Genomic DNA, 15,155 nt, shown 5'->3' with positions numbered 1-15,155 from the left:
GGGGAATGCCACAGGGAAGTCTCCGTGCGTCAGGGGGGGCGGGGTCACCAGGCGGCCCCACCCTCCGTTTATGGGAACCGTCAGAAGAGGAGAAGCGTCACACAGTGGGAGCCTCCCATCATGCTGGATGCGGAGCGGCCCAGAAAACGAAGGGAAGAAGACGCCGCGGAGGAAGATGCCGGACGAGAACACCGGAGGAAGAACCAGAAGAACCAGAAGAAGAAGAAGATGGAGGAAGAAACCAAAGGAAGATAGAAGTTAGAAGAAAGAAGATAGAAGAAAGAAGAAGCATTTAAATAAAGGAATTGTCAAAAACTGTCTCTTGTCATTTTTAATATTTTTGACACTTTTTTTTGTAAAATGGTAGGGGTACATTTGTACCCCCTTACCATTTCACACAGGGGGGAGGGCTGGGATCTGTGGGTCCCCTTGTTAAACGGGGCTTCCAGATTCCGATAAGCCCCCCGCCCGCAGACCCCCACAACCACCGGGAAAGGGTTGTGGGGATGAGGCCCTTGTCCCCATCAGCATGGGGACAAGGTGTTTTGGGGGGCTACCCCAAAGCACCCTCCCAATGTTGAGGGCAGGTGGCCTGGTACGGTTCAGGAGGGGGGCTCTCTCTCATCCCCCCTCTTTTCCTGCGGCCTGCCAGGTTGCTTGTTCGGATAAGGGTCTGGTATGGATTTTTGGGGGGGCCCCATGCCAATTTTTTTTTAATTTTGGCGCGGGGTTCCCCTTAAAATCCATACCAGACCTGAAGGGCCTGGTATGGAATTTAGGGAAACCCCCCCACGTCATTTTTTTTTTAATTTTAGTTCGGGGTTCCCCTGTGGGGAATTCCCATGCCGTTTTTATCAATGAACTTTATGTGTATTGTCGGACCGGCAATTCATTATTAGCCGCGAGTACTTTTAAGTGACTTTATTTCCTTTGAGATGTCATTTTGCTGTCAGACTGTTCTAAACACGGGAAACATGCGCCCCTTTACAGGCATACTATAAACACCCCCCAGGTACGAAATTTAAAGGAATATTAAACTTTTATTGTTTCACTTTAAGCATTATTAAAATCACTGCTCCTGAAAAAATGGCCGTTTTTAAGACTTTTTTTTGCATTGATCCATGTCCCCTGGGGCAGGACCCAGGTCCCCAAACACTTTTTATGACAATACCATGCATATAAGCCTTTAAAATTAGCACTTTTGATTTCTCCCATAGACTTTTAAAGGGTGTTCCGCGGCTTTCGAATTTACCGCGAACACGCAAATTATTCGCTGTTCGGCGAACTGGCGACTGGACTCGAACTCAAAGCTCATCCCTACCTGTCACCATTTGAGGAGGCCACGATAATGGTGAGCAGTAACAGTGCATGCATCAGTGACACTGTCCCCCTTGTACACCTGTTGGAGCACATGCTGCGTGGAATAATGGACAGGGCACTTGAGGCAGAACAGCGTGAGGAAGAGGAGGACTTCCTTAGCTCTCAAGGCCCCCTTTATCCAGACAGTGTTCTTGCATGCCCGCCAATCACACAGGAAGAGGAGGAGGAGGAGGAGGAGGATTGTGTCAGCATGGAGGTGGAGCCTGGCACTCAGCATCAGCAGCAGTCTTTAAGGAATCATTTACAGTCCCAAGAAACCCATGGACTTGTACGTGGCTGGGAGGTGGTGGCTTCGGATCATGTCGTCCTTAGTGACCCAGAGGACTCCGGACCGAATGCCTCAGTAAACCTACGCTGCATGGCCTCCCTGATCCTGCAAAGCCTGCGGAAGGATCCTCGTATTCGTGGTATCAAGGAGAGGGATCAATACTGGCTGGGAACCTTCCTTGATCCACGTTACAAGGGTAAGGTAACCTTATCTTGCTGTCGCAGAGGGAGCAGAGGATGAAACATCTTCGGGAGGCCTTGCAGAAAGGTCTGTGCAATGCGTTCCCAGAGACTGGGAGGATACAAACTCCTGTTCCTGGACAACGTGTTGCTGAGGCTTCAGTCAGTCAAAGAAGGAGCGGTGGAGAAGGTGGCCGTTTGACCGATGCGTTCAGACAATTTTTTAGTCCGCAGCCCTAAGGTATGATCGGTTTCAGCAACCATCGCCAGCATCTGTTTTACATGGTACAGGAATACCTAGGGGCAAGATCTGACTTGGACACCTTTCCCACCGAAAACCCTCTGGGTTACTGTGTCTTGAGGATGGATCACTGGCCAGAGCTTGCACAGTATGCAGTTGAGCTACTGGCCTGTCCTGCATCCAGCGTTCTTTCGGAACGCACATTCAGTGCTGCTGGAGGCTTTGTAACCGATCACAGGGTGCGTCTGTCCACCAACTCGGTCGATCGACTGGCCTTCATAAAAATGAATCAGTCTTGGATCACCACCAGCTACCAAGCACCTGGTGCTGATGTAACCGAATATTTTTTTTTTAATGTCAGATCCCTTCAAGACTGCCTATGCTGATGCTGAGTGACTATCCTGTTATTCTGAGTGACTATCCTCTTCCTCCTCAATGATCATGCTGATAGCTTGTAAGAATATTTTTGGTTCTGAGCGCCGCCACCAGTGGCTAAGGCCCAATTTTTCAGCCCCTGTTTAACAGGGGCATGTATTACAATTTTTGATGCAATACTTTGCAGCAGGGCTCGTTCCTGTGCTCCAACTAGAGTATATGTGAGGGGTTGCAGTGTTGTGGCACCAGCACCAGTGCCTAAGGCCCAATTTTTCAGCCCCTGTTTAACAGGGGCGTGTAATTACAATTTTTGATGCAATATTTTGCAGGAGGGCTCATTCCTGCACTCCAACTAGAGTATCTGTGAGGGCTTGCAGTGTTGTGGCACCAGTGCCTAAGGCCCAATTTTTCTGCCCCTGTTCAACAGGGACATGTAATTACAATTCTTGATCTAATATTTCACAGCAGAGCACGTTTCTGAGCCCATTAAGAGTAACTGTGAGGACTTAGTGTTGTGGCAACACCACCACCACCACCACCAAAGGCCCAATTTTTCTGCCCCTGTTAGACAGGTGTATGTAATTACAATTCTTGATCTAATATTTCAGAGCAGGGCCCGTTTCTGCGCCCACCAAGAGTAACTGTGAGTACTTACAGTGTTGTGGCACCAGCACCACCACCACCAAAGGCCCAATTTTTCTGCCCCTGTACAACAGGTGCATGTAATTACAATTCTTGATCTAATATTTCACAGCAGGGTCCGTTCCAGCGCCCACCAAGAGTAACTGTGAGGACTTACAGTGTTGTGGCAACACCACCACCACCACCACCACCAAAGGCCCAATTTTTCTGCCCCTGTTCAACAGGTGTATGTAATTACAATTCTTGATCTAATATTTCAGAGCAGGGCCCGTTTCTGCGCCCACCAAGCGTAACTGTGAGGTCGTACAGTGTTGTGGCACCAGCACCACCACCACCAAAGGCCCAATTTTTCTGCCCCTGTTCAACAGGTGCATGTAATTACAATTCTTGATCTAATATTTCACAGCAGGGCCCATTTCTGCGCCCACCAAGAGTAACTGTGAGGACTTACAGTGTTGTGGCACCAGCACCACCACCACCATCAAAGGCCCAATTTTTCTGACCCTGTTCAACAGGGGCATGTAATTACAATTCTTGATCTAATATTTCACAGCAGGGCCTGTTCCTGCGCCCACCAAGAGTAACTGTGAGGGCTTACAGTGTAAGAGTTAATATGGGAAAAACATGTCTCCTCTCCACTGATGCTTTATCAACAATCCTTGTTTCACTAAAAAACCCAAATTGTCAAAAAAAAATTGTCATTGGGACAGAAAGTGCAGTGAGATCTTCTGAAGAGGTGCATAGACAGCAAAACAAATGTCACAGGGGTGATAACCCTTCCCTATATTTTCCAAAAAGCTTAAAATAGATTTTTTGGCTGGAGCTACACTTTAAAAATGTACAGGGATCAGAAGCTGTGAGGACATGGTACAGGGGACAGAGGCTATGCGGACATGGTACAGGGGGTCAGAGGCTGGGCGGACATAGTACAGGGGTCAGAGACTGTGCGGACATGGTACAGAGGGTCAGAGGCTCTCCGGATATGGTATAGGGGTCAGAGGCTGTGCAAGCTTCCCAAACGCCATACGGATGACACTGTTTGGTCAAATTTCTTTATTAAATTTGGATATAAAAATTCTGGCCAAAATTCTTGCCAACAGATTAAACAAAATTATAGGTAATCTTTTACACCGTGATCAAGTTGGTTTCATCCCTATTCGACAAGCTAGTGATAACTAGGGAAGAGCCAAACAGCCCCCAGTTCGGTTCGCACCAGAACCTGCGAACGGACCAAAAATTTGCTCAAACTTTAGAACCTGATTGAAGTCTATGGGACTCGAATGGTTGAAATCAAAAGTGCTAATTTTAAAGGCTAATTTGCATGGTATTGTCCTAAAAAGGGTTTGGGGACCTGGGTCCTGCCCCAGGGAACATGTATCAATGCAAAAAAAAGTTTTAAAAATGGCCGTTTTTTCGGGAGCAGTGATTTTAATGATGCTTAAAGTGAAAAAAAAAGTGAAATATTCCTTTAAATATCGTACCTGGGGGTGTCTATAGTTACATGTCCACACAGCCTCTGACCCCTGTGCAATGTCCGGACAACCTCTGCCCCTCTGCACCATATCCGCAGAGCCTCTGACCCCAGTACCATGTCCGCTTAGCCTCTGACCCATGTACCATATCCGCAGAGCCTCTGACCCCCAGTACCATGTCCGCACAGCCTTTGACCCCCTGTACCATGTCTGCACAGCCTCTGACCCCCTGTACCATGTCCACATAGCCTCTGACCCCTGTATAGGGTTGCCACCTGTCCGGAATTCACCCGGACAGTCCAGGTTTTGAATCATGTGTCTGGGTTTCAGTCAACCTGAAACCCGGACACATTATTCAGACAGGAATGTGGCTCTGAATGGGGCTTGACAAGAGGGTGAGGGGGCACTATGTGCACCACATTACTATTCTCTTTGGAGTTCACAAAGGTGTCCTAGGTCTGTTATCATCCTATAGGGTATACTAAAACAAAAAAACATTACTGTGCCACTAAAGTGTTGGGGTTTGGCTTGAAGAAAAAGCAGCAACCATACCCCTTTACCATGTCCGCATAGCCTCTGACACCCTGTACTATGTTGGCAAAGTCTCTGACCCCCTGTACCATGTCTGCACAGCCTCTGACCCCTTGTACCATGTCTGCACAGCCTCTGACCCCCTGTACCATGTCTGCACAGCCTATGACCCCCGTACCATGCCTGCACAGCCTCTGACCCCCTGTACCATGTCTGCACAGCCTCTGATCCCCTGTGCCATGTCCACACAGCCTCTGACCCCCTGTACCATGTCCGCACAGCCGCTGACCCTCTGTACAATATCCGCACAGCCTTTGACCCCCTTTACCATGTCCACACAGCCTCTGACCCATGTGCAATGTCCGCACAACCTCTGCCCCTCTGCACCATATCCGCAGAGCCTCTGACCCCTGTACCATGTCCGCTTAGCCTCTGACCCATGTACCATATCCGCAGAGCCTCTGACCCCCAGTACCATGTCCGCACAGCCTATGACCCCCTGTACCATGTCTGCACAGCCTCTGACCCCCTGTACCATGTCCACGTAGCCTCTGACCCCTGTATAGGGTTGCCACCTGTCCGGCATTCACCCGGACAGTCCGGGTTTTGAATCATGTGTCCAGGTTTCAGTCCACCTGAAACCCGGACACATTATTCAGACAGGAATGTGGCTCGGAACAGGGCTTGGCAAGAGGGTGAGGGGCACTATGTGTGCCACATTACTATTCTCTTTGGATTTCCCAAAGGTGTTCCAGGTCTGTTATAATCCTATAGTGTATACTAAAACAAAAAAAATTACTGCGTGCCACTAAAGTGTTGGGGTTTGGCTTGAAGAAAAAGTGTCAACCCTAGTCCTGGACACCACAGCCTTGCTACCCATGTACTGTATTGTGCATTGATACCACTAGCACATTTTTTAGGGATTCAGTATTAATTTCATCCAACCAACAAGTAAACTAGTAAAATGAAATAGAATAACAGACAAAGGTATACTTACTTGGCATATGCCTTTTCTATTAATGCACTCCAGAATTCATTTAGATCAGCTGAATGAAGAAATACCAGACGGTTTCTAAAGGTAGGCAGCCTATCATCAATTACAATATCAACCCATTCATTATGTTGCCAAAACTAAAGAAAAAAAACAAAAAAAACACACAATTTGTAAGTATATCACAGACAACTCAAAACATTCACTTAGATACAAAAAATAAAACCTATTACCTAAGTATCTATTTCATGAAAAAATATTTTTTTGTTGTATTGTGATAACATCAATCACGATGTATTCCTCTACTGCCACCGCTGACCCGATAAAAAAAACACTCCTCCCCGATGAATTCTCCCGCCGTTCTGTAAGCTCCCATGTCTGACAGTTCTTAAATAGCTATGGGGTATGGCCATGCGGTGACCTAAATCCGGAGACCCTACCCCCATGTGACATCACAGACTTGGGCATGATAGGCCTGTGACGTCACAAGGGGACGGGGTCTTCGAGTTACGTCACTGCATGGCCACGCCCCATAGCTATATAATAAGAACTGTCAAACGCCTTGTCAAAAAACGTTTAATGTTTTTATTACCCTACACTGTGTTTTTTGGGTGAATGGGTAGGCTTACTATGTACCCCATACTCATTCACATAGAGGGGGGCCAGGACCTGGGGGGCCCCCCTGTTAAATTCTGATAAGCCCCCCACCTGCAGACCCCCACAACCACAGCCCAGGGTTGTGAGGAAGAGACCCGTGCCTCCATTAACATGGGGACAAGGTGCTTTGGGGTGGGGGGATCACTCGTCCCTCTTTCCTGACCTGGCAGTCTGCATGCTCGGATAAGGATCTGTACTGGATTTTGGGGCGACCCCACACCAAAATAAAAAAATCCAATACAGACCCTTATCCGAGCATGCACCCTGGCAGTTCAGGAAGGAGGGGGCGAGCCAGCGCGACAACCCTGGGCTGTGGTTGGGGGGGGTCTGCAGGCAGGGGGCTTATCGGAATGTAGAAGCCCCCTTTAACAAGGGGGCCCCCCAGATCCCCCCCCCCTATGTGAATGAATATTGGGTACATAGTACCCCTACCCATTCGTCAAAAAGAAATAATAACACACACACAGTGCTTGACAATTCCTTTATTAAAATTAAAAAAAAAAAATGTGTCCTGATCTATCGTCAATCACGACGCCCGCTGCACCCGAAAACTTATTTAAGAACTGTCAATCGAAGGAGCAGGCAGTCGGCAGATGGCCTTCATCGCAGGCGGAGCTTTTTTTTCTCCATTTTTTCAGTCCTGATTGATGATTGATCTATATATCGGAGGACATTTTTTTTTTATTTTTTAAAAAAGAATGGTCAGCAACTGTGTGTGTGTATTTTTATTTGTTTTTGACACTGTTTTTGTTAATGAGTAGGGGTACAATGTACCCCTACTCATTCAAATAGGGGGCCCCCTTGTTAAATGGGGCTTCTAGATTCCGATAGATTCCGATAACCCCCCTGCCCGCAGACACCCACAACCACCGCCCAGGGTTGTGGGGAAAAGGCCCTTGTCCACATCAACAAGTAACCCCCATGTAAGCAAGCTGTTTTTTTTTTTCCTTTTGGGTTAAAATTTTTACAAATAAATAAAGATTGACCATTGTAAGCACACCTGTCAGCGGTAAATGATTTGTCTCATTTCTATAACTGATACAATGTGCAAGAGAGCTTGTTCTTTTGAAAAACAGCAAACTTATTGACCAGATCACCAGATGAAAAATAGAAGAAAGAAAGCCTAAAAAAGAAAACTAATGCAGCCATCACACTTAAGAGTTGGTAAGCTGCAATACACAAAATGTTTGCTTTTGGGTTTAATAATGTAGCGGGTGTCTCACTCTATAACCTGCAATCCCACCAAGCTGGCCGGAACAATGTACACAGGCTTTCCAGCTTGAGTTGCCAGCTGTTGTAAGGGGGATTTTTCACCCCCCTCCTTCTTCCTGTTTTCACTGACTGACTTAATGTAATAGAACAAAACAAAACAATCCAGCGCTTAATGGGTTAGTGAAAGGAGCAGTCACACAACAGGCAGTTGAACGTGAATACACCTAGTTTATTCAATGATAACCATAAAATCCATACCTGTTGTCAGACAAGGAGGAGTGGGGAATGATAAAAATAGAGAATAGAGCAGGCTTAAGGTGTCACCAGAAGTCCACAGAGCAACGAGGGGCTAACGGCATCCAGATCTGGGAGACAATCCTAGCTGCAGGGGGGGGGCACCAATACCCCTGCTGCGCTGTAGCCAAGTATACAAACCACTCACCAGCATATGGGAGATGGCTGGACGTGCTGGAGGGGGAGGAGGAGGCGGAGCCACCAATCCACGAGGAGATGGAAACACAAGCTTCATGTGTCACATGTTGGAAATGCCAGACCAGCTGGAGTGCTGACAGGAAGGGGAGGAAATACCATGATGCTGCAGATAGATTTATGCTGCTCACTCCTGGTATAGCTGAACACTTGCGTTGTTCTTTACCGCTGTATGGGAGTATCCTGGGGTTATGTGATAACCGAAGGGATAACAACCACAGCTGAGATGGCTGACATAGAGGACAATCAGCGTTGCTGGAGGTTGCTGGTGATTATAAAGACTTTACTACCTCGTCGGCTGTGGTGGCCTGCAAGCTACTCGGTTGCCTTGCCGACACGTTTCGTGCGCATGCGCGTTTTCAAAATATTTAATCTCCCATATGCTGGATGGACTGGACTGGTGTCTTTATTGGATGAACTGATGTCTTTATTCAACCTTACTAACTATGTAACTATGCTGGTGAGTGGTTTGTATACTTGGCTAGAGCACAGCAGGGCTATTGGCATCCCCCCTGTAGTGAGGATCGTCTCCCGGATCTGGATGCCGTCAGCCCCTCATTGCTCTGTGGACTCCTGGTGACACCGTAAGTCTGCTCTATTCTCTATTTTTTATCATTCCCCACTCCTCCTTGTCTGACAACAGGATTGGATTTTATGGTTATCATTAAATAAACTAGGTGTATCCACGTTCAACTGCCTGTTGTGTGACTGGTTCTTCCACTAACCCATTGAGTGCTGAATTGTTTTGCTTTGTTCCATTCCATCCATATCCTCCAGCTATGGCTGCTGTCCAGCTGAACCTGGGCTTAGACCCCATGCCACTGACTGTGACCCCTCTTATTCACACATGGCCACGTTTTAGCACTGTTGATATCTGTTGTTTATCATGAGTTAATGTAATATGAGCTGACACACACAGAGCTCTGCATTCAGTGGTCTCTCTTGTGCCCCTATTGGCCGGAAGAGGAAAACCAATTTAGGGCACAGTTACAAAAGCCAATTGAAGAGATTGTACTGAACTGCAGGGAGAGCAGCAATGGATTCTGGGACATGCAATTCCCACACAAAATGGCCCCATAGACTGGTATACAGTGAGAAATAGAAATCCCAGCAGGCTTTGCTGACAGGAAACCAAAAGACTCCATTTTGTGTCCTGAGGTAAAGTTTAGTCAGCGATGAGAGAGTAAAGAGACCAGACCTGAGGGAGAGGTGCAGTTTCTCAGATGAGCTCCCTGTGGGATTCAGGCCTCCACCATGAGTTGGGAAGTCCAGCCAGAGAGATTGGGACCCCAGATGAATATTGAGGCGCATCTCCATCAACTGTGAACCCTACCAGTGTGAGGGGACCGGTCTGGTCACCATGAAAACCTGCCTGTTCTAGGACGTTCGCTTGGGCCCTGATCGCAGGATTTGGTGAGAATGCATTTCTACCCATCTGCAGGGAACAGAGACACTGCACTACAGTGGAGTTGTTTGAACACCGTATACAAACATCATTTCTGGTAGTCATCTTGCTGACACTTGTAGTACTACAGGGATAAAGGATAAGGCTATCCATTTCTGGGACATTGTATACAGACACCATTGTACTCTCATCTTGTTGAACAAAATCCTGTCTTTTTCACTTGATAATCTGGGCCAGTTATGTTGTTTGCCCTGCTACCCAGGAGTTAAAGTGCACCAACAAAAGTGGCTAGCTGAAGACACCAAACGTTATCTTTGCTTCAAAAAGGACTGAAGCTGTTAGTGCCATGCGGATCCACACACATATTTAGTGCTCTGCATATGCATTGGGTGTGTGGGACAGTTTATCTATAAAGTTAAGACATTACTTATTGACTTGAATAGGTGTGTAAAGTTGGGCCTGTGGTGTCAGGGGACAGTAGAGAGAGGCCTGACACAAAGGGAAACTTTCCTCTGCTCTCCTCATTCCTGGACTCATAGAGCCAATCTGAGTAAAGGTAACCAATCTATTTTGAAGTGCCATATTGTGCTTTATTTGCCACTTAAGTGTGCCTCTGCTCTTAGGGGCATTCTAGTGTTTGGAATCCCCTGAAAGCAGCTTGAGAGCTATATTGCTCTTAAATCTCAGTTATTGCTCTTTATGTTGATTACTCAAATATATATTGTTACTGTCTGTTATTTCTTCCACAGAAATATTACAATAAAGACAATTTCTGTGTTTCATCATAACGTGTGTGTTTCTCATTGGTCGTTGCACTTACACTATTGCCAGGTGTGCCAGAGGGGGCTGAGACTGTTATTGAGGTTGAGAGGCAGAGTAACAGACTGAACTAACTTAAGCAGCTCCTGTGGGGGTATCGCTATACGTGGGGGCTTGTCCGGGATAATTCCGCTACTCTACAATTGACTCCTTAAGTCAATATTCCTGCAAGCACCAGGATGAACCCTGCTGCTGCGATCCAATGGTGTAAGGAAGAAGGTGCCTGCTCAGAGTCGAGCGTGGTGATCAAGCTTCCTGGGGACACCTAGACTGAAGAACAAATCAGCCAGACAGTAAAGACACTGTTCCCAGAAAAGAAGGTGTGGATTAACAATGTTAAGCCAGACCATGGGACCTCTCGCACCTGTGCACTGCTAGAGTGGAAGAAGGGAGTTCCTGACTTACTGTGGAAAGATAGCTTCCAACTGACTGCAGATATTAATGCTACACTAATTCATCCTGGTGAATCAAGCTCTATCCCAGAGAGCTCAGGATGCCTCACACTAGACCCAGAGTTCACTACCTCAAAACTAGCTATAGCCACTGAAGACTCCTCTTCCCTCGTAGTGGCCGAGTTTAGGAAGCTAATCACAGGGCTCCTTAAAAAACCAGCAGTGCCAACCAATTATGGGTATTGCAAAATACGGTTCTTCTCGGGGAAAGTCCCCACACCTACTGGAGAAGATGATTTTGATACTTGGATTGATCAAGCAATCCAAGCAGTCGAGGAGTGGGAAGTGACTGATGCAGTAAAGACACAGAGGGTAGTTGAGTGTCTGTGGGCCCTGGCTTCTGATATAATTCAGAATCTATAGTGGGATAAACCCAACTGCTCTGTTTCTGAATGTCTAGAAGTGCTTCATGAAATTTATGGAAGACTGCACGGAGTTGATCTATCTCTTCCACCACACATACCAAATGGAGGGTGAGAAGATGTTGCTCTGTTGGACCAAATCCTTCAGCAAGTCATTATAAAGGGTGGGATGGAAGCCAAAGCTGCTAGTAAAACCCTAATGACACAGATGCAGAGGGGAGCACAGCCACTGGATCCTATTGTGCTACAGCTTTGAGCCAGGAATCCAAACGACCTTCTCGCCTACTCTAAATTCATGAAGGCTATTAGAGAAGAGGAAGCTCTCATGGCAGCCAAGACAAAGAGGCCCGAGTCTACCAAGAGTCTCAAACATGGTGCTATGGCTTATATCATACAGTCAGGACCCGAAATGGAGTCTAGACCAGATGGAGGGCCCTTCTGTTGACACTTTGGCCCAAGCCATAACCCAGTTAGCTCAAGCGCAAACTATATTGCAACAAAAAAAAAAGTGATGGAAGCCCATGCCAACATGCAACAATCACTCTCGGAGGTAAAACAGACGGTGTCCACTAGGGATGAGCTTCGAGTTCGAGTCGAACTCATGTTCAACTCGAACATTGGCTGTTCGCAAGTTCGCCGAACAGCAAACAATTTGGGGTGTTCGCGGCAAATTCAAATGCAGCGGGACACCTTTTAAAAGTCTATGGGAGAAATCAAAAGTGCTAATTTTAAAGGCTTATATGCAAGTTATTGTCATAAAAAGTGTTTGGAGACCTGGGTCCTGCCCCAGGGGACATGGATCAATGCAAAAAAAGTTTTAAAAACGGACGTTTTTTCAGGAGCAGTGATTTTGATAATGCTTAAAAACAAACAATAAAAGTGTAATATCCCTTTAAATTTCGTAGCTGGGGTGTGTCTATAGTATGCCTGTAAAGGGGCGCATGTTTCCCGTGTTTAAAACAGTCTGACAGCAAAATGAAATTTCAAAGGAAAAAAGTCATTTAAAACTACTCGCGGCTATTGCATTGCCAGTCCGACAATACACATAGAAGTTCATTGATAAAAACGGCATGGGAGTTCCCCACAGGGGAACCCCGAACCAAAATAAAAAAAAAAAAATGACGTGGGGGTCCCCCTAAATTCCATACCAGACCCTTCAGGTCTGGTATGGATTTTAAGGGGAACCCCGCGCCAAAATTAAAAAAAAAAATGGCGTGGGGTCCCCCCAAAAATCCATACCAGACCCTTATCCGAGCAGGCAACCTGGCAGGCCACAGGAAAAGAGGGGGGGACGAGAGAGCGCCCCCCCTCCTGAACCGTATCAGGCCACATGCCCTCAACATTGGCAGGGTGCTTTGGGGTAGCCCCCCAAAACACCTTGTCCCCATATTGATGAGGACAAGGGCCTCATCCCCACAACCCTGGCCGGTGGTTGTGAGGTTTGCGGGCGGGGAGCTTATCGGAATCTGGAAGCCCCCTTTAACAAGGGGACCCCCAGATCCTGGCCCCCCCTGTGTGAAATGGTAAGGGCCTACCATTTCACTAAAAAACTGTCAAAAATGTTAAAAATGACAAGAACAGTTTTTGACAATTCCTTTATTTAAATGCTTCTTCTTTCTTCTTTCTTCTATCTTCCTTCATCTTCTTCTTCTTCTTCTGGTTCTTCTGGCTCTTCTGGTTCTTCCTCCAGCGTTCTCGTCCAGCATCTCCTCCACGGCGTATTCTATCTTCTTCTCCTCGGGCCGCTCCGCACCCATGGCATGGGGGGAGGCTCCCGCTCTTCTCTTCATCTTCTTCTTTTCTTCTCTTCTTCATTTTCTTCTCCCGGCTGCTCCGCATCCATGCTGGCATGGTGGGAGGCTCCCACTGTGTGACGCGTCTCCTCTTCTGACGGTTCTTAAATAACGGGGGGCGGGGCCACCTGGTGACCCCGCCCCTCTGACGTACGGCACATGACAGGACTTCCCTGTGGCATTCCCCATGATGTCACAGGGAAGTCCCGTCAAGTCACCGTGCGTCAGAGGGGGGCGGGGTTACCGGGTGGCCCCGCCCCCCATTATTTAAGAACCATCAGAAGAGGAGACGCGTCACACAGTGGGATCCTCCCACCATGCCAGCATGGGTGCGGAGCGGCCCGGAGAAGAAGATGAAGAAGAGAAGAAGATGAAGAGAAGAGCCAGGATCTGGGGGTCCCCTTGTTAAAGGGGGCTTCCAGATTCCGATAAGCCCCCCGCCCGCAGACCCCCACAACCAACGGCCATGGTTGTGGGGATGAGGCCCTTATCCTCATCAACATGGGGACAAGGTGTTTTGGGGGACTACCCCAAAGCACCCTCCCAATGTGGAGGGTATGTGGCCTGGTATGGTTCAGGAGGGGGGGCGCTCTCTCGTCCCCCCCTCTTTTCCTGCGGCCTGCCAGGTTGCGTGCTCAGATAAGGGTCTGGTATGGATTTTTGGGGGGACCCCACGCCATTTTTTTTTTATTATTTCGGCGTGGGGTTCCCCTTAAAATCCATACCAGACCTGAAGGGTCTGGTATGGAATTTAGGGGGACCCCCACGTCATTTTTTTTTTTGATTTTGGCCGGGGTTCCCCTTAATATCCATACCAGACCTGAAGGGCCTGGTATGGAATTTAGGGGGACCCCCACGTCATTTTTTTTTTTTAATTTTGGTTCGGGGTTCCCCTGTGGGGAATTCCCATGCCGTTTTTATCAATGAACTTCTATGTGTATTGTCGGACCGGCAATGCAATAGCCGCAAGTAGTTTTAAATTACTTTTTTCCTTTGAAATGTCATTTCGCTGTCAGACTGTTCTAAACACGGGAAACATGCGCCCCTTTACAGGCATACTATAGACACCCCCCAGGTACGAAATTTAAAGGGATATTACACTTTTATTGTTTGACTTTAAGTATTATTAAAATCACTGCTCCTGAAAAAACGTCCATTTTTAAAACTTTTTTTGCATTGATCCATGTCCCCTGGGGCAGGACCCAGGTCCCCAAACACTTTTTATGACAATAACTTGCATATAAGCCTTTAAAATTAGCACTTTTGATTATTCATGTTCGTGTCCCATAGACTTTAACGGTGTTCACGTGTTCAAACAAACTTTTTTCCTGTTCGCATGTTCTGGTGCGAACCGAACAGGGGGGTGTTCGGCGCATCCCTAGTGTCCACCCTCAATACTCAGAAAAGGGGTGTTGCCTCTCCTACAGCTAAGAAGTGCTATCGCTGTGGGGAAGGACATTTTATTGCTCTGTGCCCAAATAAAGAGAAACTGACTGAGCTCACAGCAGAGGTGGTAAAAGCATTGAGGAAGCTGTCCCTCTGGAAGCCAACGGGAAACTTTAGAGGGCCCTGGCAAAGGAGCCAACCGGGTGCCCATCTACATTAGCTAGCTCCAGAAAACCCAATGACGCAAAGAGACAGCATTGGAAGTCCAAACCCTTGCAGAGGGCTTCCGTTGTTACTGCTGAGCGACCTAGTGTCCTGTCCCCTTTGACACATGTTGCCCGCGGTCGGAGAGTCAATGCACACCAGACTCTCAGAACTCAAGGGAGATTAAGGCCAGATCAGAATTTCCGCAAGAAGGAAGTGCGGATACAAACCACCGAACAGGCCAAGGCCAACACTTCCTCCAAGCTCCCTGACAAGCTGGTGGGACCTTCTTCAGTT

At 47.4% G+C, this 15,155-nt stretch overlaps 1 protein-coding gene across 3 annotated transcripts in view; it reads right to left on the bottom strand.

The window, feature by feature from the left end:
• CAPN9 (calpain 9) overlaps positions 1 to 15,155 on the bottom strand; it is a 1,322,409-nt gene that overhangs the window by 1,049,088 nt on the left and 258,166 nt on the right. For all 3 annotated transcript variants that reach the window (XM_073627588.1, XM_073627590.1, XM_073627589.1), the window contains exon 4: positions 6,086 to 6,219. In XM_073627588.1, coding sequence (XP_073483689.1) covers positions 6,086 to 6,219 — 134 coding nt within the window. The remainder of the gene's footprint in view (positions 1 to 6,085; positions 6,220 to 15,155) is intronic.

Source organism: Aquarana catesbeiana, linkage group LG04, assembly GCF_042186555.1.
Source record: "Aquarana catesbeiana isolate 2022-GZ linkage group LG04, ASM4218655v1, whole genome shotgun sequence".
In the NCBI taxonomy this organism is placed as follows: domain Eukaryota; kingdom Metazoa; phylum Chordata; class Amphibia; order Anura; family Ranidae; genus Aquarana; species Aquarana catesbeiana.
Note: the sequence above shows the minus strand (reverse complement) of the source record. Positions and strands in the feature narration are given on the sequence as shown.